Source organism: Anser brachyrhynchus (genome assembly GCF_964034855.1).
Source record: "Anser brachyrhynchus genome assembly, chromosome: 3".
NCBI classification, from domain to species: domain Eukaryota; kingdom Metazoa; phylum Chordata; class Aves; order Anseriformes; family Anatidae; genus Anser; species Anser brachyrhynchus.
In genome coordinates this window covers 67,562,257-67,590,161 of record NC_137696.1, presented here as the reverse complement: position 1 = coordinate 67,590,161, position 27,905 = coordinate 67,562,257, and the positions used below count along the sequence as shown (strand labels likewise).

At 41.1% G+C, this 27,905-nt stretch overlaps 1 protein-coding gene across 3 annotated transcripts in view; it reads right to left on the bottom strand.

Annotated features, from left to right (window-relative positions):
• The window catches only part of ARHGAP18 (Rho GTPase activating protein 18), a 92,291-nt gene extending 64,591 nt beyond the window's left edge, over positions 1–27,700 (bottom strand). The window contains exon 1 of one of the 3 annotated variants that reach the window (XM_080586798.1): positions 27,330–27,700. In XM_080586798.1, the coding sequence (XP_080442924.1) occupies positions 27,330–27,373 (44 nt within the window). In that variant the 5' untranslated portion in view covers positions 27,374–27,700. Of the gene's footprint in view, positions 1–588; positions 794–27,329 lie in introns of those variants that run through there. The other 2 variants (XM_080586797.1, XM_080586796.1) reach the window with 2 other exon arrangements.
• Between the last annotated feature and the right edge of the window lie 205 nt (positions 27,701–27,905).

Sequence of the window (27,905 nt, the reverse complement as noted above, 5' to 3'; positions counted from 1 at the left end):
TTGGTCTGACACGCTCTACTTGGGCGCGCGTGTAAGTCATGTGCCAGTGCCGATACCGTCCCGGTTTCGGCCAGCTTCCCCGCGTTAGTAAAAGTCCCATGTTTATCAAAGGGACCTTTGTGGGCACTTCCAGCAAGGCCAGGACAGACGGAGCAAAGACAAAACTCCTTCCCTCTCAGCAGCCTCTGCTTACTGCCAGGGCACGCAGCCCGCGTTACACACGGCCTGCGGGGCACCCGGTGCGGCCGCCCTGCTCCCCACCACCCCTTTTCGAGCTGTCAAAACCTCCAGCAAGTTTCCCTCGGCCTCACCTGCACTTCCTTCAGCGCACCCCGTTACAACAACAACAAACACCCACCACCACCACCACCACCACCACCGAGCACCGAGCCGCGCCGAGAGCCGGCTGAAGCCCCCCCCGGCCGGATCCCGCGGGGCTGCCGGGGCACGGCTCCCCCGGGGCCGCTCCCCGCCGCCTCCCGCCCGGTGCCCGCAGCCCGGCCGCCCGCGACCGGCCCCGAAGGCGCTTCCCCGGCCGCCCCACGAGCCCCCGCAGGGGCTCCCCGCGGGGCCGCCGCCGCCGCTCACCCGCCGGGGGCGCCGCCGCCGCCGCTGGGGTGGTAGGCGGTGAGCACCACGCCGCGGGAGCCCGGCAGCCAGCTCATGCTGCCATCCCCTCTGCCGGCGCCTCGGCGGAGCGGGGCGGCTCGGCAGGGCTCGGCACAGCGGGGCAGGGCCGCCCACGGCAGCGCCTCCTGCGGCCGGCCGCCGCCGGGCCCCTCCTCCGCCGCCACCGCCGCCACCGCCACCGCCACCGCCGGTGTTTCCATCGCACGCCATGGTTACCAAAATGGCGGTGCGCGGCGAGGTCAGGGCAGGACACCAGGCAGCCGGGCTCCCTCTCCTGCTGTCCCCTAGCCCCGCGTCCGAATCGCCTTTTTTGCCATTAGGACTGGCTTCAGTGCTGGCATAACTAGCACGTTTCCTTCTCCCTTGTGCAGCTGCCCTGCTTGCAGTTAGGTGTCTGAAAAATTCGGCGCGGGGCTACGTGAGGTGCTCAGGAGCGCTTAGGTACCTCGAGGTCCCGATCTTCATGTATGTATACCATCTGCAGGGCGGTAATTTTGACCTGCAGTCACTGAAAAATCGCTCCCAGCAGAGAATCCAACAGGAAAAACTTCCCGTCGTGTCTGAGCGGGACTGGTGTGTCCTTCACGGCCCTCCACACACCTGGAGCTGTTGATTTTGTTCGTGGGTGATACCCAGACATAACCGAATTTTGTCATTGACTTAAGCAGATAACTTTATCCAGGTTTCTTCTTAAAAGGGTGGCCTTTTATGGGACACGGAAGGGGCTGTCCTTTATTTCTCTGAAAAGGGTAACATCCCCATGAAATGTTGGGAAGACTCTCAGCATGACAAGCACAGGGAAGTGCTGCAGAGTTCAAGAGATGGAGGGGCCTTTTCACTTCTTCCACTACAGAAGGTCAGCTTTGCCTTGGTTTTAGGTGCATACAAAGAACTGAGGGTAGGGGTGAGTTTTAACGATGCCTGACTCTCCCAGGACTTCTGTACGATGTTTTATCTGTAGGCAGCTGGCCAAGGTGTTTTGACTAAAATGTTTTTGCACACAAATTGACAATTTTTCGTCAAAATTTTCAAATTTAAACAAAAAAATATGAAAAACAGGGAGTAGTACCGGTAAGCTTTTCACATATCCATTGCAGTAAAGTAGAAGAGATCTATGAAATAAGTGGAAATTTTTCTTTTTGTCCAGTTGTCTCAGGGCAGATCTACTGCACACACCAAAGGCTGTGCACGCTGCCTGACCTCCCCAGAGGTCCTTGGTTTCCAAAGGGCAAGAGCAAGAGCGCAGCCTCTGTGCTTGCTACCTCAGCAGTGTCTCAGTGGTCCAGCTGCAAACAGCTGAAGTAGCAGTATTCACCAAAAGCAGTGCGCTGGGTCAAGTTACCTGTGTAACTTGCCAAAAAACAAGGATATGAAAACACTGTAAAACTTAAGAGTTGTGAAAAGATTTCCTTGTACCCTCAGTACACAGGTACAGCACTCAGTACACCTCTCAGGCTGTGTCAGAAAGGCAAAAACTGGGGCCTGATTTCTCACACGCAGACACAAGCAAGACCCATCTCTTTTCACTGCTCTGTTAGAAGCACATCAGCATGAGACGAGAAAGCACCCTATTAATATATGCCACTACAACTATTTACTGTTGCCTTTGGCTCTGTCTTTAAATGCATGTGTGGCTAATTGTTGAACAGCCTATGCAGAATACAAAATTATTTTGTTAAGGACCCAACCTTTTCCTTTTAAACTAAAACAAGAAAACTACAAATGTAAATGAAGTGAAATTGCCTTAGGACTTGGCAGTTTCTAAAATCTTCAGCTAGCCGTTTGCACACCAAATACTCTAGTCAGTTGTAAAACTTCCTTTAAAGAATAGATTAAAAAAAAAAAAAAAGTAAAAATCTTTAAAGCATTCTGAGTTTAATGAGTGCTTGCCAAAACCCTGTGCCCAAAGAATATATATTAGGTGCCATAAGATTAAAAATCTAAAGTATTTATCCTTTGATAAGCATCTTAAAACACATTATAATTAGGATACACCACACTTCCGCTGTAAAAAGAATGAAGAAGCACAATGTAGCCAGCACGGCATCAGAAGGAACTGGTAAAAAAAAAAGAAATTACTACAAATGGAAAATGGGGAGAAGAGTTGCATGCTGCCGAGTCCACAGGGGAGTAGTGGAGGCAGATAAAGAATGGCAAAACCCAGACTGAGTTTATAGTCATCAACTGGAGAATAAGCACACTTTTGTAAGTGTATCACAAGGAGGGTTGGAAAAGGACCTAAAAAGAAAGAAGTTCTATTAATAAGTGAGAATAGAGACTAAATTACTGGTAACTCAGAAATAACAGATAGCGATTCCCTTATTTAAATCTGTCTTTAGTATGACATGCTTCAAATGTGCTGAGCATGCAACAGCTCCTGTGGATTTAAGAGCTTAACTCCAGGCACGCTTTTTTCTTTACTCTGGTTGACAGCTTGATAGGATCAAACTCTGTCCTGTTATGACAGCATAACTCCAGTACAGTTTAGTTTTCTTGGCTGAAATTATTCTGGAGGCAGCTAGATAATCTAGATCTACAGATGCATTATTGCTGTAAACTGACAAGAATATCACCACTCTTCCACTGGTCTGTCCTCTGCCTAAACCAACTTATACTCAGTAATTATCAAGTTTGCAACTAGCATTCTTCTTCTTAACAAGGTACAGGTATACTTATTTGAAAAGCAAGGTTGTTTGTTATCATTTAGATAAGAAGGCAACATTTGAGACATATAGCTTTATGTGGTAGAAAGAGATATAATTGAGAAAGGAGATTACAAATCAGGCTGTCTTACTGCTGAACCCAAGACTCCTTCAAAGAGTTCAAATATTTAGATTAAGATGTCATGCAGTACCTTTACACTTAATATAATCAGTCACTGGGGCCAAGCAGTGCAGGATTCTCATGCTTAGTATTTTCTTCACAAACCAATTGCTAAAAAGAAAATGCCTCATCAGCACCATCCTTCATCACTGTTTTAAAAAGACTTAATATATATTTGTTCAACATCTACTTTTCAATCTTCACTGCAAAATGACTTTTTTTTCCTTTTTTAAGTTTTTTTTTTTTCAAATAAAGTCCAAAACTACACAGATTTGTTTTTTATTATTTTTTAATTATTTTTTTTATTTCCAGGTGCTGGCTGATTTTTCACATTCCATGTTCCTGATGATGCAGCAATTATCAGCAGGTAAAAATGCAGCCTACTGAATTTTACTGAGTACTGCATTTTACTGCTTCTACCGAGAAGCACTGGTTTGAAGAAATTATAACAGATAAGCTTAGAAGTTCCAATTCACAGACTGACTTCAACAGCCCAGCACGGATTTATTCCTGCTGAGCTCCAGAGATCCCCTTAGAAGCAATACTGTAGTGTTCAGACAACAAATGCAGAGCTGCAGTGAATGGACAACTGTACCTCAGGACTTGTAAAATACATTTGTAATGACCTAGTCCAGGAGAGTTTCATCCTTTCCCTAGCATTACCTACTGTAAAATTTGTTCAGAGAGATTTTCAACTGAGAAGAAAATGTCTCAGTCAGCTCACTCACCTAATTCACATTCTAATAAAGTGGCAGCATTTCCATTGTCCAAATTATGTTTCCAGGATTCCAGCTAACAGCCAGAAAAGGCATGAAGCAGAAAGTTGTTCATATATTGTAAGATGAAGTCTAACACTTGCTAAGCTCCATACCCCACGTGGTGGTGCACTTCACTACACAAAGAACCGCACACTTAAACAGTGCTCTGCAGCCGTTAATGAGCAACGCGAGCAGCAATACGGGAAAGAATATTATATATAGGAAAGATATTCTTTCCCATTGTATATAGGAAATGTGTATTTCCTGTAGTACAGCAAAGAGTATTACACATGCAGGGTATGATTTCTGCTGCTTAACAGTTGATGTCTATATCCATGCAAGTGATTTTAGGCTCCACTGAAAGTCCATGAAAGAAATTCACTTTTAGTGGGTAAAATCATCTGACCTATGTCATCCATCCACTTTAGGACATGAAGATGAATCATGCTCTATAACTGTCTGTTTCCTTCCACAGGCTAGAAAGATAAACTAGATGAGTAGGTCACATGCAGATGTCCACATCTATCAGATAAGCTACATCTTTAATTTTTTTATGTTGCCTGTGAACATACAGAAGACAATGTTCAGTTACAATGTGCAACATATGGCATCTAAAATGTGGAGTATTCAATACTTTGAAATGTACTAGTATGTAGGAGGTGTTTTAGACCAACTTAGCTGCCCCCAAATATCAAAATGGGGATGAAGTCACACATGCACTTTTACACAGAAAGTACATTTGCATACAGAAAGCTGATAACATCCTTGCTAGCCTGCACATCATGAATATTTCTGATGGTCTGATCCTTCAAACGAACGTGCATTCCACATTCAATTTTTCCATAGCATTCTTTATGGAAAAAATACGTCCAATACTGTCAGAAGACAGCTCAGTATGAGGGAGAATTTTGTAAGCAACCCAGAACTGACACAGAAGCAACTGCAAGGACACAACAGTGGGTATGAGAAACAAACCCCTCACGGCTTTCTGCAAGTGCTGGCCTTCTCCCTCACTGCCCTCCACACACAAATTTGAACAGCTGGCTTGTTCCAAAGCTCAGCAAAAAGAAAAGAAGAAAAGAAGAGGGGGGGAAACTTCACATCTTCCTCTCTTTTCCTGCAAGTTGCTCTAAAATGTATCTGGTGCACTCTGGTGGCTGCTTTGGTAATTCTTTATGTGATGAATGCAAAAGGTGAAACGGTAATTACTGATGCCGTTTTTCAGATTATCCATATGAAGACTAATGAGCATATGAATTTATTCCAGTTTATTCAGTTTGATTTTTCTTGGACGCAACCCCTGGAGAAATTCAGGTCTCGCCCATCACAGTCCATCTGTTTACCTTACAAAAATCACAGGGCGTTTTGATTGCATGAGGTTCTCATCTCATCTGCTTTAATGTTTTCGCTCATGGTCAGACAGCTGCTGAATTTTACCCAGAGGCATATCAGTTTCAGTAGTGGTAATTTATCCACATTTATTTGCTGTGTGACCTTGCACAATCCTCATACCCATGCTTGCCTCCCTTCTCCTATCCATATAACAGGGCTAATAATACCTAACTATTTATGAAGGTTATTCACCATACGTTGAATTGCATTAAAAGGTACCAAAAGTGCAGTGTATTACTTCTTGTTGCTTTACTATGATGAATTTTTTTTTGGTGTGTGATTTAAAAGGGATAAAATGGCATGGGTTTCTGTATCCAGGAGCACAGAGAACAAATAATAAATCTTTTACACTTTGCAGTATCTCAACATGAGGTATAGGATTTTAGAGGAAAACTTAATACCACAACTGAAGTTCCATACCACGTTTGAAAAGTCATCATCAGTGTTGCAGGCTAAGGGTTTTTCACTGGTGATTCTGAAAGCCCCCTTTCTCTTGAGATAGTTTTGATACAATTTTAGTTGCTTAAACTATCACTTCACATATGCCATTAATTCTGAAAAGACAGTGTATTTTCAGCATATGATGGCCTCAGTCTTTATTAATGCTCCCAAAGCGTCACTTAGATGTGGCACAGGTAGATACATTCTCCAAGTGTAATAAAATAAAGACCAAAGAAAAACTCTGGTGCATGGTATCTATGTTTCTGATCAATCCTGTCTTAAGTATATACAAGGCAGCTCTATAACCCTCCCAAAAGTTTTTTCCTGTGTTAAACATGCTACGTGCTTTCACTTCTCTGTCACAGAGAATGCTTCTATCTTCCTGGCCATCTTTCTTGCCTTTTTTTTGCATCTGTTCCAATGTGAATCAATCTTCCCTGAGCATGGGGGTCCTGAACTCTGTAGAGCAACTGGTATCTTGCACAATGTCACAAGCACTTTACTGTGGAAAACGTTAGCTTTTCCCATGGCTGTGTCACATTGGTGCTTACAGTCCTCCTGTGACCAGCTTGAACGTACATGCATATGATACAGTTGGAGCAGATTTGCTGACCAGTTTGCACATCAGAGCATTCACGGGAAGGTCATTCCAAAATCTGTTAGGGATACATGCAGACTGGTGGGGGGCATTCAAATTTTTGTTGTGAGGTTGCTGTCATATGAAAGCCAGAAATCCCAGTTTTGTCTCTCCCCTTGGATAACACACCCAACATTAAAACCACTGGAGACATGGGAGTGGAGAAGGTTCCCGTAACTCACAACACTACCTCTCTTATCCTTTAAATTAGGCATTAAACTGCTATATCCAACATTTGGGTGTAACTGGACAGATGGAATGGCCAGCTCAAGTTTCATCAAGTGAAGTGAGGATGGGGGCAGCAAGTGCAGAGAACCTACTTGGAAACAACCATGCAATTTGCTGCTTTAAAAAGCAGGCTGTCTGTCACCCAGCTTCACAGCCTGTGCCAGCCATTCCCCCGGACCGCTTTAGATCAGGATTGAGTAGGGACTGGGATGTTTTTTTCACTCTACATCTGGCGAGGAAGTTGAAGGCATGCTCCCTCTTGCACACACCCTCTAAGTCAGCCTGCTTTTTGACTCTGTGCTCTTCTCTTCATTAACCTTCTAATTTTGCTGCTGTCTGCAGATTTCATCACAGCGCAGAAACATCTGGTGGAGTAAAACATGCAGCAGCAATGACAAAGATTATTTTCTCGGTTTAGTCAGAAAAGCTCATGAACATTGTGACAAAATCCTAAACCAAGTAAGCCAGAGCTATCCAGAAATGTAGCTGCTAGGCTGGCAACAAGCGCTTCAGAACAATGAAAGAAACAATTGCCTGAGTCATCAGCTGCGTGGAAGAAAATGATTGCTCTGTAAAGGCTTTTAAACTGTAGCTTACCCAGTAAACTTCAAGTTAACCTAGAGCAAAGTATTTTTAGCTATTTCTTACAGATATGAAAAACAAAAAAACTTATTTTGCATCATTCTCTTTCACCCCAAACATTCTTTTTTAAATGTTTTCCTCTCCCTTGTTTTACACAGTTGAATCAAATTCAGAGACCGTTCATATGGAATATTTCAAGCTGTCAATATTTGTATTATTTTGCTATTTTGAATTGAAACAGTTTTCTGAATCCAACATAAATTCACAAATGGTTTGCATCAACTCAGAACTGCATTTTCCAGGAATTTAGCTAAACTGCAAAAGAAGGCCACCACACTTCAACTACATATAAAGTCCTAACTACAGTTTGAGAAATATCACATTAATGGGGCATCATCTCTTAAAACTGTATCTGTATGTATCGGAGACAAATCAGAAGTGAGGAATTAAAGTCCCCATATTTTCACTTTTTTATCAGCTTACTAGGCTCATTTCTGTTATTCTGGAATTCTGTAAAAATCCTCAACACAACCAAATATTTAACTATGACTTTTGCACAAATTTGCTTTGCCACCAATGCTTAGCACTTGTAATTCTGAATTAAATAATAGGATATTTGGAAGTGTTTTCCAGTAGGTTTATTGCAACGAGGACTGATCAGATTTAGAACAAAGAAATTCACAAACATAAACTGCAGGAATAAAACTGATCATTTTTTAATGATAGTACTCCTGATGCTTTTTATTTGCTCTTCATAACTATTCAAAATGTAACTCTCCTGAATAAAAACTACAAAGAAAACTAATGTGAACACTTGTGCAAGAACTTTTACAATAAATACTTGAGTGTTTGTTTGATTCTTTGTGATTGAAAACAGCCCATGAGAAAGATGAAAAAATACCAGTCATGCAGCAAGAAAAATAAACTCAAAGCAACATTATCGCTGTACCCATGCGTGTATAGGTACAGCTATATTGCTATATGTACCTAGCAATAACTTCAAAGTTCAGAAGTATTTCTAGGCTGATGCATAGCCACACACACTACTCACAAGCAATTTTAAAGAAAGCATAAAATTCATAGCCTCTAAAGGCCTCTGTCCTCTAAGGGTTTATTTGTGACAGTCACAAATGAATAAATTTAATAAATCATTCATTGTAGCTAATTTGCCCATCTCTGTCTGCAGGGAGATTGTGACAGACAGGTTTGCACTGCAAAGTTCAGAGCTGTAGAAATACAAGGCAAGAATAGAGTACCAGTGCTGTGTATTTTGGAAGCAATAGCTGATGTTACAGAAGGCTAAACTTGAAAGTTTGCCTACAGCAGAATATAATCTGTGTAGTTTCTGCAAGAAAAACATAACATTTACAGTTCAGTTGGAAGATATTCACAAGAAATGGTATTTATGTTACAGCAGTCAGATTTACTTTGATTTAAATCAATATAGGATCTTGTTATTTAATAACGCACGTGATGTACAATACTGTTCACCATATGTCCAGAAAAAAAAAAAAAAAAAAAAAGAGAAATGGAAGCATCCTATAAATAAGCATGCATTTAGGGAAACATTTTGGATATATGCATGTGTAATACACATAACATACAAAACTGGTGAAGCCACCTGAAATGTCAGTCTATGAGGATGTAGCATGTGTGGCTTCACTGGGGGCTTTGTCCGCATAACCAGCACAAGGGAAAGCAGCCCTGGAGCAGCTCCAAGGCACATGGCTGTCACCAGAGCACAGGGCAAGGAAGGCTCCTCGTTGTCACTTAAAGATCAAGGGAAACAGTGCTCCTAACTTACATCAGGGGAAAGGCTAATTTAGCCCGGGCATAAAAAGCAGTTCCCAGGATCAGAGCCCACCATCCCTTATGCATTTTCAGGTACTTTTACTAAATACAAAATCAAGTTGCCAGAAGGCACTACGATCTGATCACTAGTATTTCCATCTCAGAATTTACATCAGTCCATCATGGTTTCTTGTCAGGGAACGGATTCTCTGAAAATATGAAATAATCATCAGGTTCTCTTTTCCAGCCTTCCTCAACCATAAAAGAAAGCTCTGTGTTAATTTACATGATGTGAACGTGTGTGTATGACAGACAGGGGCAAGGAACTGAGGAGCACATTTTGTGTTAATGAAAGGTGACATTTTTGAAAGGGTGCATCTATTCCAGCCACAGCATCATCTCTTTATCAGTAAGCATGCATATTAACAATCCCTGAAGAGTAAGCTGGCTACAAAAACTCTTTTATCTGTTTCCAAACTAATCTTTTACCATCTTTAAAACCATACTTCAAGAAGTAAGCACTTTCAGTAATATAGGGTGGTTATTTCACAAATTCTCACGGAAAAGATTCATTTTCTATTTGAGCGTGCATGGCAATGAAATTTGGCAGAATATATTACCTACAAAAGAGATATTTCTGATACCATAAGCTCTGCTGCTCTTGAGGGAATTTAGCACCTAATTCATTTAACGCTGTTCTGGAACATTTTGCAGAAGTGCACATGGGGATGGTCACCTGCAGAAGCTTTCCTCCAGTTGCCACCTGCTGGCTAACATCCAAAGGCTTCAACCACACACAGGTACCTGCTCCACCACAGTCTGAAATTTGCTCAGAATTGTAACTGTGGCATTAACAAGTATCATAAAAGTATCATGTATGTCAGCTCAGCAGGTTAGAGTAATCAGCTAGTACTCATGGTCACTAATTACATTGTTTGTGCTTTGCTTCTGTCTGTGCTATCACACATAATCTACATTTAGGAGGACAAGCTACAGGGTATTAAGGTGAAGGACAACTCAGAAACACGGCAAAACCAGCACATGTGCCACATCCAAACAAGCAAGGCTCAGATACTGTCCAAATGCTTTCTCACTCATTGACTGTATATTGCATACATACGTATAATGACCAGCACTTATTTCCATATTTTGTAATTGCCTAATTGACATAACCAGAGAATTGTAATAGGTTCTTAGTAGAGACAGATATGGCAAATAGTGATAAATACACAGAAGATTAATTGATAAATGATATGATAAATGCCTACGTCATAAGACTAGAAACTAACAGATTTCCACAGCTGGGATCATTAGTGCTTATGAAGAAGGTAGCCTTACTTCATCAAAGCATGAAAAAGCTTTGGAAATGAGGTTAAAAATGACAGTAGAGTCGCATTTGTTTTTTTGTAGCTAGAACACGTGAAGCAAAATGTTGACCCCAGCAGAGTTAGACACAAAGCTTCTACTCCTTTTCCTGGGACTAAGATTTCAGCCCCGAGTTCCCATCCTGACACCAGGCTGCCTCACGCTCCTCTTGGAGAGGATGCGGGAGAGAGAAGCAACGCAGCACTGCAGTGAAAGCACAGCTCTACTTCAGGACTTGCTACGTTTATCTGTGATCAGCTGCTGCAGGAGAGTCTCATCCTCTCCCTAGCATTATCTGCCGTGACGTTTGTTCAGGAAGATTTTAAACTGGCTCCTGCAAGGACTTCAGTGCCCTTTCTTTGCCACTAATGAAAGCAGCGCTGGGTGCGGCTGGAGTTGGCTGGTCCCCAGTCAGTGTGAGCTTGTGAATTCTCTTCTGAGGAATAAAGACATTACTAGGGTAAATTGCTTGCCCTCACTTTGAGTTTTGGATTCACAAAACATTTGTAATGCTTAAAGTGCTTTTTCCTTGTTTTTCTGTTCATTGGGGATAATTTTAGGACAAACAAGTATTTTCCAATTCTGCTTTTTATTTGTGCTTTTTGGTTAGATCAACATTTGGTTTATTTAAACTTCACTCTTTGTACTACATAGGTCTTTTATGAAGCAGCAACATGATCAAATGCTTACATCTCCCTTTCCTTGGTTAAATAGGAGGGAGGAAGGAACAGAAACCTGAAACTCCGTAAGGATTCACTCACTTACAATTCTTCCCCCCAGTACTTCCACTGAAATGACGAGATCACCAAGGGTTAGCTCATCTTCACGCTCAGAAAGAAATTTCCTGTTCACGCTCATCACAGCAGTACCCAGTTTTGGAGCGCTTCCCAAAAGAATTAGAAGAATTACTGAAAGGGGGCTTTCTCATTGGGTCTTGGTACAATTTAACTTTGCAATTCTACTCTTCCAGAATTGGTAAAGAAAAAAAGGAAAAAAAAAAGAAAAAAAAAAAAACAGACCCTAGTGTAGATGCAGTTTTATCAACATAAGAGTACCTGTAACTAATTTAATACTTGTTTGGGTATTTAGGTGGCTGTAGCAATCCAAAGTGTTCTACTATATCTGCAGTAGGGCTTTTACTAAAACAGCTATTGTTAATAAAAATTCACATTTCTCACTGACAGTTTGGTTTTCAAGAGTGCAGAAGCACAGAAATTACAGAAATGAGAAAAATTAATCTTCAGCCATCAAACCCTCGGTTTGAGTTTTACCCAAGAATCAGCACAGAGATCACATGTCTGTATGCTGTTTCTGGGGCTCCTGGCCAAGTTCCTTGCAAGTGTGTCTTCATGAATATAAAGTTAAGGGGAAAAAGCTGCATGCTTGCCAAAATAATCCTTCTGCTTTTTCTTTTCCTGCTACTTTCTTCCCTTCAATTGCTTTGGGGCATCACTAAAAATACAGAATTGCTATAAAAGATTATTGTTATTTATGAACAGATTTCAAGCTGAAGATTATTTCCTTTTCATAGCCCTAGTTTGAGAGCTATCTATTTGTGGAAACATCAAGTTCTACAATATCATCTATGCAAAGTGCATTTCATTACAGTAATCATAGGAAGATGCTTTCACAAGGAATCTGTGCAACGTATAATGTGTGCTGTAATGTTATGCAGAAATATGTATTAGAGTATATAACCATAATAGTTATAAAAGTGTTAAGTGCTGCCTAAAGTACTTGTTACAAGGGTGAAAATGGAACTCTGCTTTTCCCCATGAAGCAAGTGCATCATTTGTTAACAGCCAACAAGCTGTGAAATCGAGTAACTTCGGGGCATTGCCATATCCCGCACCACGACCGCCAGCCTCCGGGCTGCAAGCATCCTGCTTCAGTCCCTGGAACTCCCTACATCCAGCTATGCAGTTCAGAATAGTGTAACTGTTGAATCAACCTAATTTCTCGTTCATTTGGTTGCAGATAAGTACTTTAATGAAAAGCAAGGGTAATACTTTAAAATGAAGCCTCGTAACAACTCCCTTTGCACATGTACTGTGTATTGTTCACATTTGGGGATGGAAAGTACAATGGTGTTGAAATAAAAGATCATTTAGTATTCCTAAATAGCAACTTACATAGCATATACAAAAAGCATAAGAATATTGGGAATATACTTACAAATCTAGTAATGGCATTTAAAGTCTTTTAAGCCATAACAGTACATGGTGAACTCTTCTGGCATAATATACGCTTACTGAAGTAAGCAATGCACATTGATAACAAAATAACTATTGCCTAAATCACACAGCCACACCACATTTGCAATTAAGAGGCCAATTGCCCCCAACACCTAAACAAAATATAATCAAAGCTGTGTTTAGTTAAACAATATCAATATTCAAACTATATTAAATACCATTTATAATTCAGGGGTCATACAGGTAACCCTAGCAATATTGCTGTCAGCTACTATAATTATAGTCAAAAAAAAAAAAAAAAAAAAAGCAGGGAAGGTAGTCTGCAAGTGAAGCCCAGGCCCTAAGCAAGATACAAACTTTGAAGTGAAAAAAAATAAAAAATCCCAATGGATTGTTCACCGTCTCTTCCCGTACTAGAACTAAGGGGAATTAGCTACAGCTAAAATGAAAAAGCAGATTCAAAACAGACAGAAGGTGGTGGCATTTCCCACAAAGTGTCATTACGCCATGGAATTGCTTGCTACAGGATGCTGTGGAGGCTAAAAGCTTACAGAGGTTTGAGGCAAGACCAGAGAAGCTGGCAGAAAAGAAATCCATTGAATATCACCGAATCTGTAGGAAGAACATGTGGCTCAGGAACTGCCTGGCAGTGTATGTTTGCAAGCTGGTGAAAACACCATGAATGTCAGCCCTGCTTTAGAATTCATGTACGGGCATCTTTTAAGTGTTGATAGGACACCATATATACAGACTTCTGGTCCAATCCAATAAAGCAAATACTGTGTTCAAATTGCTTGCAAAAGCAATTCTGGTTCCTTGCACCAATAAAAATAGTTTAAATGACACGTTTTGTATGAATGACAAAAAGTTATGATTCAGCATATGGTACAGTAGCAAAAACACAACAAAACAAAAAAAGCCCAAAACTTTATTATACTGCATTTTAAAAATTCACAATTTAACTTTTTTTTTCTTTCTTTTTTTTTTTTTTTTAAATAACACATCTTGTTAACTTGGTGAGCGAATTACTTAAAATTTGCTGAGGATACAACTTTCTCATTAGATTTAAAAGCACCACCACTGCAGGAAATCTGGATCACATTTAATCTGCTGTGGACACAATCAACTCTCAGGAACTCAGCGCTCAACCTGGGCCCTGTGATGCATAGCTCATCCTGCTCCCACATTGCAAAGATGAAGCAATTCTTCAATTCTAGCCCTGTAGCTGAAGCATTTTAAGCACAGAATAACACTGACAGTGCACTTATCTGCAGAACACAGACCCCTTTCTCAATTGCAAGCCAGGTTTTTAGCTCACAGGGGATGTTCAGTGTTATCTTTATTCAGTGAATTATGTATTAGCAAAGTAAACCTGTATTTAAATTTTAATGGAGCATTTTAGTCAGGCGTATTTACGCCCTGATTGGAAATGTAAATATCAAAAATGTCAATGGATAAACAAAAAGATGTCCTCTGCACTCCAAATTTCTGAGTGATATTTTGAGTTAAACAATTACAACTCCCAAATACATTTTGCTAGGGCAAAATGTACAAATATTAAGAATACCCCTGAATTGAAGACTTTCTTAAAAAATTCTATTCTCGCTATAAAATGTCAGTATATATTAACAGCTCCCATGTCCTTCGAAAAATCACATTCTCACACATACCCAGAGCTCATAACGCTGCCCACACTGATGTGCACAGACTGTCCCACTAACTATTTGGTTCCGCTGTTATGTTTGAGACAGCAGGGACAGAACCTAAGCATGCACTTTAAATAAACTGTATTTCCTTCAGACTAAACTGAGATAGATGGTGCAAATAAAAGAAACCCTCCTGAGAATACTCACAAGAACTCAGCTGTTTAAAGATGACATTAAATACAGTTTACACGAGGCCTTCAATATAAGCACAGTATTATATATTTTGTTTCCTTCCATTTTATCCCTAAACATTTGATCACTTTTTATACATTCTGCAGTGTCATAAAAATGCCTGTAACATTTAATTTTATATACGAGGGCTTGTAATATTTGTATTTTGCCCCAACTACTTATATTTGCACAGTCTCATTATCAGAAGCAGCTAGTACCAAAGAGCACTACAGAATCCAGTGATTTGCTAGGCTAACAATCTTTGCATGAATGTTACCAGAGTGTGTCCAAAGAATCCTCTTAATTAGAAACTTGTTGTTGCACAAACTCCAGAGCGTGATTCTAGAAGTGAACGAGAAGTTCAGTCCCTGCCCACTCAGTCCACGGCATGTTCCAGCCATGGAGATCACTGTGTTCAAACACAAATAATTCTGCTTTTCACTCTTTGTATATGCTAGGAAGAGCAGACAGTGGAGTAAGACCACCTGTACTCTCAGTCATGCCATTAGGAATATCTCATGTCCCAGGGAGCAGTTTTGCCTTCACTTCTCAGTACAGTCACTGGGCTGGTGGCAAGGGGATCCGGGGAGAGCTTGGCCATGAGCCCAGCTCCCCCAGCACGAGCTGGGAGTCCTGCTGCTGGACGTTAAGAAATGGCTTTGAGCATTTCTGCTGCCAGAAACAGGATTTTTTAAAATAATTGTCCAGAGCAGAGCATGAGAGTTCCCAAACTGACAGTGACGTAATCCTGCTCCCCATCCTGGTGTATTAGAGAGTTGTATCCTCAGGACAATCTAGAGCATACATACACAGTGCTGGGTAACAGTGGATGCAAAACAGGTGCCCTTCATTGCCTGTGATTCTCTGTCGATATATCCATCCCTACTTTGAATTCACCTGAAATTACAATAAAGTATTTCACAGAATCCTTCACTTCTGAGTTTTTGCTCTGAAGAGATAAAAAATTATTTGCCTGACTTGAAATGTGGATTTTTTTCCCTCTCCTCTGTCCATGCCTGCACTTCATTGTGTTCCCAAGCTAAATTCAGAAAACATCCACGGAGAGGGACAGGATCTTCACACTAAGTTCTCTCACCTCACAACCAACATTGGTCACTCTTCTGTATATCACCTGCTCAAGAAGAGATTTTTTTTTAAATATTATCTACTAAGAGTTCATTTATACATTACAACATTACAAATGTTTCATCTTCTGATTTCAAGAAATAATTTATTTAGCTTTTTTTTTTAATCTTCAATACCAAATTTATTTGATATATATGAGCATACCAGCAGCTGTCAGTCAAATCAGTGTCAATCTATCCCACGATCCAGCAGTGTCCACACCAAGCTGTCACAAGTGGGTTAAAGAACTTCAAGCTTCACCTACGTATTACAGCAATTTGAAGCTCAGGGAACACTTGAGGCAAATGCAGCCTAACGTCAGGAAGGCAGCAGCTAGCAGGAAATGTGGAGATGTCAGCCTGCAACCCAGGATCTTCCAGCTCCAGGAGCTTCAGAAGACCCTGCCAGCTTCCCCCTTGGCCTCCTGCCAAGAGTGGAAATTACAGTGTCATGACACGCAACGCTTACTCTTTCTTCTTATGTGCGCCAAATGTCTGTTTTATTTCTCATGACAAATTTTGGGTTCTGCTATCCTATTTGACACCCTCCAATCTATAGATATTTTTAAAAAAAATGGTGCAGAACAACATTGGTTCTTTGGATCCTTACTCCGCAGACAACAAAAATAAACAATACTATACTACATGTAATCTGGGTATACATTAAAAAGGTTTTCACTGCTATAAATATGCATATTTAAGGAAACATAAAGTACAACCGGAACACATAACACTGAGATTGCAATGGCATGAGAAACAATCTACCAGAATTTTTCCATTAAAATAAACAGGAAACAGTTGTCAGATGGCAGCACGATGCCAGCAGTCAAAAACGAGTGATTACAGAATTCAAGTCATCCTAATCCTAGTGCATAAGCATTAATAGAGGCTTTTCTTTCATCACAAATGAGTAATGTAGCTAACCTCTGACACTAGCCTGAACTTCTGACTTACCTAAGAAAGCTGTGTTCTGTTGCTAGCAGTGCAATAGATGAAGTAATGTTTCCATTAGCAAAAACATCATGCAGGATTTATAAATCTGATGTAAATCTTGAGATGAGTAGCAACACAAAGCCAAAAACATTTAAATGGTATCTCTGCATTGGCTCTAAAGACATCTTGAAAAAAAACATAACACCCCATACTGCACTAACCTAAATCTATTATATACAGGTCAACAAGATTTCCTCTTTATCAAATTGAAATTGACCTTATACCCTGCCAAGTGAAAGAGTTCCACATAAATTGCCAAGGACACAGACTGCAGGGGGAGTTCAGCCTGTACGAGGGAGCTCGCTGCATGCAAACGGCTCTTGCTTAGGAGCAGAAATGCAGTCCTGAAAGACCGTGAAAAGAAAGACACTCCATACTGCCATTTACTCAAACACTCCTGTTCTGCTCTTTCCTCATTTCACGTCTTCTTCATCCTGTAACAATGAAGGTCTTTGCTGATCCCATCTGTAGCAAGTGTATGTACATGTGCACACATTTCTATTTTTAAATGATTAGTCGTAAAACAACTTCTTACGCCATCACAATTATATTTTTAAAATATACATTTTAATGCACTATTATAATCTACATTTTGATGAGTGGCAATGTTATTGTTACTGTTATGACAGAGGTCATCTTCACATTCTTTCAGTTTTGTTTCATCGGTTGTTACTGACCATATTGGGCATATCACATAGCAGATAGCAGAGTGCCACTGTGACCCTGCAGGGAACAAAAGCTAAGGACAAATTTGCTGCTGCAGGTAACTCAAAGGATTATCACACAGCCCAATCCTTAAATTTTATTAGAAATTGATCCCCTAACTGAATTAACTATCCACAGCAGGTTTTTATCCAAATTAAGTTTACTTCTTAAGTTTGTCTAGAAGCAGATGGCAGTTTTTAAAGATTATTGGAGATATAAACCTTTCTATCTCATATATATAATTACAAATCAGTATCAGGTCTCTAATTTGTAGACAGCATGCACTTTTCTCTGGCTATGGAATCTTCTGTCATTACGCCCAGGTCTAATTGCATTTACTGTCATACTAGCAAAATGCAGCATTTATCTAAGAGGTTAATCTACTGCTAGTGTTGGCTACCAAATGTGGGACCATATGCTTTCCTACTATGAAGAGCAGAGGACCAAAATTGTTTAAGCAGAATTAGAATTTCCTATAGGGCAAATGCACGGGAGACCAGTTCTCCTCTAGCACCCACCCTTTGCTCTAATCCCACACCAGTAAGACATAGGGGAGAAGGTCCCACAGATCACTTACGTGGCAAGGACTCAATTTAATCACCTGAGACAGACTGAAACTGGTTCTAAAACACATTTCTCCCCTAGCTGTCAGAATGTTACCACCACTGTAATCATCTTTCTGCACATGCGTCTGCACATCTGATCAATTAGGATTATAACGCATGTCTGCTTGCAAGAGTCAATGGCCTTTCTGTTAGTGGCAGGCTTAAAGAGACTGCCTTCCTCACAGAGGAAATGGTAAGGACTATGAAGCACAACATAATGCACATTCCTTCAAATTGCATTGGAAATTTGGTTTAAAATTCCTGTTTAGAAGGTGCCTAGTCTTCTTTCCACTGAACATTACTGGTGCAGTATACACTCTTTGTTCCTTTCTGTGTCCAAACGGAAGTATTATGACACAATGGCTGGGTGTCACCTCTTCTTGTGATCACTTGAATAAACGTAAACTTCCAGCAAGAGTCCTGATTCTCAGCTGAAGCAATTTACTTTCAAGTGATCCATCACTCCCGCCATCAGATAAATAGATATCTTTCTCCTGTTTAGACTGGCTGTAAGTAAGAAACAAAGAGAATTTTTAATTCTGTGAATAACATTTGCCTGGATTTTAAGCTCATTTTTGTGAGGACATGAAGCATGAGGGCCTCAGTTCTTAAACCTGCTACATTTATTGAATGCCTATGACTACTTCCTTTTTGCTGGACATCTTTGAGTTGAGTTTGCCTCCAAATGTCATTTTTGCCACTTGTTTTTACTTGTATTTTATGTTTAGGCATAAATGCCCTGGGTGGGCATTTTTAATTAGTATGCATTTCTGTTCCCTCATTGCTTGTAGCTGCTACTCTCAGTGGGAAGAGTATTTTTTACAGCTGTTACTACGTACTGTTTTTTGTTTGTTTGTTTGTTTTTATAAAGTCACCAACTTCTTGCCATAACACTGCTTGACTTGTGTATCAGTAATTCCAGAAAATGACTCAGTCTCTAATTACTCCATCTGATAATTATTCAAGTTCCCACAGCTCAGTGGGAAACATAGATAAGAGCTGTTATGGTTTGCTGACTTTCAGTAGGTAAAATGTACTTGCCTACATTATTTCTTTGGTGGATTTTCTAAAAATTTTCACTGTACTTCTGTCTCTCATTTAAATCTCTGATCTCATTTTGATCTTCCTGCTAGAGAGAAAAAAATGGTCAAGTGATGCAACCATTCCCTTCAAGCTGACGGATTCCAACGGCTACATTGGCTTCATTTTTTGGCTGGAGATTAGGAAGGTGGTTTTGAAAGTATAAAAGAGGAATAAAGCTGATAAAAACTTGTATTTAATACATGACAGGAATCAAGTATCCAATTATTCTACTGACCACTGTTGCAGCAAATAAGAAATGGGATTATTTGGCTGTTCAATTACTCGTTGCAGTCAGTTTTGTTGATGAGCGGCTGCGGCTGAGAGGTTAAGTCAGTGAAGACAGGAGGAAATAAGTATTTGAGCAGGAAGAGCAAGGGAATAATGGTGTACGTGCATCTACCAGAGTTATTATTGTTTTATTTCCTAACAGAATGAGGGAAATGATTGCTCAGCTATCGCAGATGTTCCCCTTGCTGGCAGGGTCCTGCTAAAGGGCAGAGCCTCCACCTCCAGACAGCAACAGCGTCCCTCTCCCTCTCTACTGCACCTGGCAAGCCTGCTGAAAAACTGCAGTGGTGAGTGTTTCCCGAGCTCTGTGAATCCTCCCACCTTTGTATAGTTTTGGGAGGTATCGCAGGGAGATGAATGGGCAGAAACGAAATGCTAACAACAAATTGGTGATAGCCTTCTTTAGTCAAAGAGCGGTCCTACAAACAGATGAGAGTCACCACCATATCACCCATGTTTAATTGAGTGCAAACAGCTGAATGGGCACTGAATTTAGTTTCAAAATTTTTTGTCATCTGACATAAATTGGTTAGAAAGTGGTTTAAGCTACTTCAAAGCAGCTATAATCACATACCATCTTTTAGAGCCAAATGTGCTGATGAAAGAGGCTGACATCTTTGTAGAGCTGATGGATTTCAGTAATCATTTTTAGTCAATACGAGCTGAATTAACTACTTGAATACAGTGTCTTTTCTAACACAGAATTTTGCTGAGTGAACGCGTTTTTTCATCCTATGTCACTTTTAAACAAAAACAAGGTTTCAGGCTTACATATTGATGATGTTAAGACCTTGAGTTCTCTGTTTTACAGCCTCACCATGGGCTTCTCATATGTTCGGTATCCTCTAAGGAAAAAGAGGTGGCAGTTCCACTGACAAGTGTGCAGCATCTTCAATTGAAAAAATACATGGATTTATCTAAACACTATACTTGGTATGAGCAAAAAACCTACAAGAAAAGGGGAAAGAGAACAAGAAAGCTGTGTCCTGGAGGTCAAAAAGCACAGGAATAAAATGAGAACTGCCAAAAGTTGAGTCTTGACAGCTGACAGGTCCTGAAACTTAGCAGTTTAAATTAAAACAAATGTATACTGCTCTATGACAATATAGAGAAAAAGAGAACTGACATTGCAGTGAAGTTGTTACACAGTAAGAATGGAATTGCAATAAAAAATAGTGTTGGCGTGTCCACCCCAAAAGAAAGTAAACTTTCTGACTCAGATTTCCATAAAGGGAATGACAGCAAAAGCCAGACAACTGATGAAAATGTGGGTATAACACGAAATCACATTCAAGACAGAAGCAAAGCTTTAAGTCCTGGTTTCAGTTAGGACAGAGTTAATTTTCCTCCTAGTAGCTGGTAGGGTGCTATGTTTTGGATTAGGATGAGAAGAGCGCTGATAACATGCTGATGTTTTAATTGTTGCAGAGCAGTGTTTACACCAGGCCAAGGACTTTTCGGCTTCTCGCTCTGTCCTGCCAGCGAGCAGGCTGGGGGTGCAGCAGGAGCTGGGAGGGGACAGACCCAGGACAGCTGACCCAAACTGGCCAAAGGGGTATTCCATACCATCTGACGTCATGCTAAACAATATATAGGGGTGGCTGGCCGGGGTGGGGGGCCGGCTGCTCGGGGATAGGCTGGGCATCGGTCAATGGGTGGTGAGCAATTGCACTGTGCATCACTTGTTTCGTACACATTATTAGTAGTAATACTATTATCATTATTAGTATTATTATTATTATTATTTTCCTGTCTTAATAAACTGTCTTTATCTCAACCCACAGGCTTCACTTTCCCGTTTCTCTCCCCCATCCCAGAGAGGGAGGGGGAAGGGTGAGCGAACGGCTGTGTGGTGCTTAGCTGCCAGCCGGGATAAACCACAACATTTGGTAAAATGAATTCAGACAGAATAGATAATCTCTCACCATTAATAATGAAACAGTTCACCTATGAAATGGGGAATTCAGTAGCAAGTCATTAAAAAATATATATCAGCTCAAGTGATATCACATTAAGACGAGGGGATCTGGCCTCAAGTTGCGCCAAGGGAGGTTTAGGTTAGATATTAGGAGAAATTTTTATACTGAAAGAGTCATGTGGCATTGGAGTAGGCTGCCCAGGGAAGCAGTTGAGTCACCAGTCCTGGAGGGCTTCAAGAAACGTGTAGATTTAGAACTTAGTAGCATGATTTAGTGGTGGACTTTAGTACTATGTTAAAGGTTGGACTAGATGACTAGGCAAGGCAAGGGCAACGAAGCTGGTGAGGGGTCTGGAGAACAAGTCTTATGAGGAGCGGTTGAGGGAGCTGGGCTTGTTCAGCCTGGAAAAGAGGAGGCTCAGGGGCAACCTTATCGCTCTCTAAAGGTACCTTAAAGGAGGCTGTAGCGAGGTGGGGACTGGTCTATTCTCCCACGTGCCTGGTGACAGGACGAGGGGGAATGGGCTAAATTTGCACCTGGGGAGGTTTAGGTTGGATATTAGGAAGAACTTACTGAAAGGGTTGTTAGGCATTGGAATGGGCTGTCCAGGGAAGTGGTTGAGTCGCCATCCCTGGAGGTCTTTAAAAGACGTTTAGATGTAGAGCTTAGTGATATGATTTAGTGGAGGATTTGTTAGTGTTAGGTCAGAGGTTGGACTAGGTGATCTTGGAGGTCTCTTCCAACCTAGATGATTCTGTGTGATTCTGTAAGACTTGGAGGTCTTTTCCAAACGGGATGATTCTATGATTTTATTTTCTGAATTATATATATTATGCTGACACTCTCGGGTAGAGAGAAACTGTGGTCTTGGCAACTTTAGAGTTATTACTCAGAGCTCAATAGACTGCAAGTCTCTTAAAGAACTTTGAATGAAATTATATTCTGAGATGAAGAGGGAAATGGAAAAGCGTGATAAACACAGCATAGCTTTACCAAGGTAAATAGAGAGTTTGGTAGTAAAACAGTTTTATTAAAAAGTTGGGATGCAACCAATGTAACCTTTATGGACTTCAGTATCGCATTTGTTATTGAACCACACAAGGAGCACAATTACATACACAATTACATAAATAAGAGATTGGGAGCGATGCAAGTTTATAAACTGGGGAAAGAATTAGCTGAAAAGAGATAGCATTACATTATATGGAAAAATGAATTGACAGGTTAGGGAAAGAGAAGGCTTCCTATTAAAATTTCTCAATGTTCCTTCTTACTAATCATCTTGTTATTTAACATTTTGGTTAATAACTTTGGCACAAAAAGAAAAATGTGAAATTTGCTGATAGCATGAAATTGGGAATATCAATTTTGAGAAAGTCCAGGCTATTGTACAGGAAAAATGGATGAATAAAAGGACTGGAAAAAATAAAAATGAGACACAAATGCATGTATTTAACAGACTAAATAACTAGATTTTATGCTATAAACCAGGGGACTCCTCAGTTTGAAATGAGAGATATTAATTGTTCATAAGACAGCCATGAGACACAGCACCATACAACAATACAAAAGGCATATGTAGTCCTACTATGTGTCAGGCTAGATAGCAAAGTGTTAATATCATCAAACACTGATGAGGCATTGCTTAAAATTATAGTGTCACCTCTGATCACTCTTAATCAAGAAAGACGTATTCAAACATGGAACAATCACATGGGAAAGTAAAGAATCTACTCAGTATGAGCAACTAAGAAGCAAGGATAATATAGCTGTTATTGCTGCCTGTGAGCGCTCATAAATACAGAGACCTTGTATGAGATCTAAGTTAATGGATAATGTCAATACTAAAGAAACACACAGAAACCTTCTATTGATAACTGTAGCTTGAAAGTTAGAAATCCATTCCTAAATATCTAGAAGACCAAAGTTTCAGAACAGCCATCCAGAAGGGCAAAGAACTTAATCTTCTTAATCTTTAAAAAAGCTCAGTATGCTTATCAAATCAAATCAACTAGAGGTTGTAGCCTCCTCTTTTTTTTTTTTTAAATAAACCACAAGGTAGGGCTTAGGGAGCTCTAGGAAGTTCTTCCCAACTTTGCATCCTCTTGTGCTATGTTCCTACACTAGGGTGGAAGAAGCAACAGAGAGTAAGTACATCAGATAAAAAGCAAACAAACAAACAAAAATTTATATTAAAGATACTTCATGTTTGTAAAGGAAAATAAACTCAAGAACTTCAGAAATCAATAACGTCACTTCAGGCATATGTATCCTGATAGGTTGTGTTCATTTATAACTTCACAGAAGGAACAAAATTATGTACAAGTATCATACCTTTGATTTATTTCTTTGTAGAAACCAAAGGCCAGGCAGGGGTCCATGCAGACCATTTGCATGCTAGCACAAGGGCGTAAGGAGCCACACAACGATACCTATACTGCATAACCTCACATGAGGCACCCAGCACCCTATGTAGTCTTCATTGTCCATCAGGGATGGCCAAGCTGGTACCAAGTCCTCAGAAGAGCGGAGGCAAGGACACCCAGCTGGACTCAGGAATCCCAACAGTTTCCTGGGGTGCCCTAAGAGGGGCATGAAACTTCTGAAAAAGAAGTTCCATAGGGAAACATTTCGTCCAAGAATAGTCAACAGGAACGCCAAACCAAGAGGTCCAGACTATGTGTTTTTGTAGCAACAACAGCTTCAACCTCTAAGCAGGTGGAAGAGTCATGCTGCTTCCTCAGCCTCTCTGCTCCTTCCTCAAGCTAACCCCTCACAGCCACTCAACAAGGTGCTGGAGCAGCAGTAGTGCCCCATCCAGAGTCCCAGAGCCCTTTGAGAAAAATTTCCCAGGCCTGCCAGAAACATTCCTCAGGCAGTGTTCAGTCCATTAGCCACATCTTGAACCATGCAGACCCCAAATCATGGATTCTTTTTTCACTGCTGACACTGCTGAAGATAGTAGGTGAGACCTCTCTTGGTGAGCATAAAGATGCTGGAATCAGAGGGCTGGAAGAAAATGGGACTGACAGCACTACCAGAAGTATTATGACCAACTGAAAGCTGACCAACTTTTTAAAAATATAAAAATTGCACATATCAGGGGTCTCATGACCACTCTGAGAAAAATAATGGTTTATTTGTTGCTGTTTCAATTAACAATCTTGCTGCATTTCATGTGGCCACTTTCTGAGGTGGGTTATAAAAGCAGGTAATTCATAACAAATATTGCATTTCCAAAAAATCACTTCAAGTCTGGGGCTGTGCTTTTCTAACCATGTAGCTTAATTATTTCATTTTTTCTAAAATAGAAACTGTACCTAACATAAATGTTTCAATTCAAATTTCTGCAATGCATTTTACTGTGGAAATATTATTGGTAGCATTGAATGTTCACTCCCCTGATGAATGTCTTACATTCATGGGTCTATGTCTTTGTCTTCGGCTTGTGTTGCTTGGTGTTGTGCTCTGGAGCTGTTCTATCTGCCGCTGTCTCCTTTGTTTGTTGTTCTCAGGAATCACTGCTCATCTCATTTTTGTACAGTGCTCTGCTTTCACATGGTGCGTGATCTTTATTTATGTGGAGATAATTACGTAAAGCATATTTATATGAAAACATCTCACCCTTGATCATAAGTTAGTAGTTTTTACAATGATTTTCTTGGCTGATCCGTTCCCATTCAGTGAGCCTGCTTTTGTCTGACTGAAGCCAATTAGAAGTTTATGGTTGAGCTGAATGGGAACGTTGCTGTTGACTTAAATGGGTACAGTCATCCTCTGTAAGTGCTAATTAGTCAAGGTAAGAGACCAAGTACTGCTAAATGATTTCTCCTAGCAAGTATGACTACTGTATTTCAGAGTATTTACTTCTGATTTTCAGAAAGGGCATTTTTCAGAATTGCTGTACAGTACCCAAGGGTGCAATATTTTTCCTGTAGCTTTGGGATCCTTTTTTTTGGCAATGATGTCAAATTAAAAGTTAAAAAAGATTCATACGGTTCCCATATTTCTGCTAACTGTGCAAGTCCTGTAGCGATTTGAATTAATTATCCGTTTTTCAGTAAGTATTGAATTAAGGGCATAATTACTATTCCTAGAGGATCTGATTATAACAATTGTTTGGGCTGCTCGATGTACTATTTTATTGGCATAGTTTAATCTTGTCACAAGCTGTATTTTTCTCAACTTAGTAAGTACAGTCCTTCACATTCAAATAGCTTTTTCTTATGACATTATTAGCACAACAGTTATTCACTTAACTGTGGTAGAACCTTAAAATCCAATTCATGAACCAGGCCTTGTTGGTTAAGTAGTTACACAGAATAAAAAGATGACAGCTGACCCAAGCACCTTATCATTTAACTGTATGCTGCACTCATGGGGAGACAATGCTGACGATAAGCATTTTTCCCAGCGCTCCAGCTGCCTATCAATTCTTCACTCCGTAGAATAGCTAATTTTTCTATTTTCTTGCTGGTTTTTTTGTTTTTTTTTTTTTTTTTTTTTACTATTTCCATTCTCATGTAAATGAAAAAAATATTATTTCATGGCTAACTAGAAGCCTACTAAGATGGTTTAATCAGAGCTCATAGACAATACTATTTAATGAATATACCATACAATCTCATATTTATGCACTCTCCTATTCCGCTTTTTTTTGTGTGTTCGTAGTTATCCTGCTGGCCACTTGCCAATGGAAGCACAGAAAAGCCCACTATAATGCCAAATAGTTGCTGTTTGTGCCTGAATGGCAAGGATCTACCCGTCATGATCTGGTGTGGTGATGGACAAACGTATTATGCAGTTGTGCTAGAAGCAAGCCGCGCTGTAAGCCTGCAGATGACAGAGTACCCTTCCCCTCTCTGCCCAGAGCAAAATTACGATCTCTCGCGCTGATGAGTATTGGTACCAGGGAACACCTTTTCCTCGTTCATGTCCTTCCAGCTACTGCCACTATTTGCTACTCCAGCGATACTCAATGAAATATTTGTCCGCTTTTTAGCTGTGACAAATGAAAACTTGTCCTAACTCACATTTATTCAGCACTATAACATTCAGTTTCTTAGCATGGTGCATTTATTGAGACCCCTTTGCAGCAACATCTCCAACAGCTCTGCCTCTCCCATGAAAGCAAACAGGCTGGACTTTTAAACACCTAACCCTAATTCTATTCACTTTATTCGGTCAGTACTAAAACAACCAAATCGTGCCTTCAGCCACCCACTTGTTACATTTCCAGACATGCAAATTTCCAGGCATTCGCAGCTGATGCTCATTCAGCATGAGAAGAGCTTCCTGTAAGTTTGGTAAACCTGTAAGTTTGGAAAACTTTGGTAAACTTTTGCATCCTTTCTCATGATACCTACAAAACACCCAACAGCGATGGGGCTGCTGATGTTTTAAGAAATTAATTGTACTGTTTCGCTGCATCTCCCCTTCTGTCTGCGTTAATTGCTGCTTCCTAATTCAGATTGTCTTTTTTTTTTTTTTTTTTTGGTTATTATCTGATGGACATATAGCAACCAAAGCCATGAAGCTCTGGTTCAAAAGCAGCAGCGCCACGCTGCTAAACAAGCAACCGCTGCCCAGCGGGGAGAAGGGAGGCAGGGGAAGGAGCCGGCACAGGCGTCTCCTGCCCGAAGAAATGCCTTCTGCATTTGCCCAAGTGACAAGCGCCAGGCGGGGACATCCCTTCCCGCACCACCTGCGCTTCTATCTCAGCCCGAGCTCCCTCCTGCGACACTTTTCGCCTTCGGACCTCTTGCGAAGCCCTCGGGCACCTGCGCGGGCGAGGAAAACTCCGGCTCCCGCCCGCCACCCGGCAGGCGCAGGCTCGCAAGTGTGTCCCTGCCCGGCCCGGCCCGGCCCGGCCCGTCCGCCCTCCGGCCCGTACCTCAGGTGCAGGTACTGCACCAGCTTCGTCACCACCGTCACCATCCCGCCGCCGCCACCGCCCAGGGACGCTCCCCGGGGCTGCCGCCCGCCTGCCCGCTGCCCTCGGCCCGGCCCCGCTCCGGGAGGCCGGCCCGGCCCGGAGGCGGAGCCGCCGCCGCCATCTCCCGCCCCGCGGCCTGGCACGGGGCCGTGAGGATCGCCCTGTTCCACCCCCCCGCCATGGGCAGGGACAGCTCCCTCCAGACAAGGTTGCTCAGATCTCCGTCCGACCTGGCCTTGAGCACCTCCAGGGATGGGGCATCCACAGCTCCTCTGGGCAACCTGGGCCAGTGCCTCACTACCCTCTGAGTGGAGGATTTCCTCCTTACATCAAATCTCCCCTCTTTTAGTTTAAAGCCATTACCCCTTCTCCTAACACCATATTCTCTGACAAAGAGTTCCTCCCCAGCTTTCCTGTAGGCCCCCAAAAGTGCTGGAAATATCACATATAAATAATCTCTATATAAATCTCCATATAAAACACACATAGAATCTCTATAACTATTTGATTGGGATTACTGAGGGAATTCTGTGG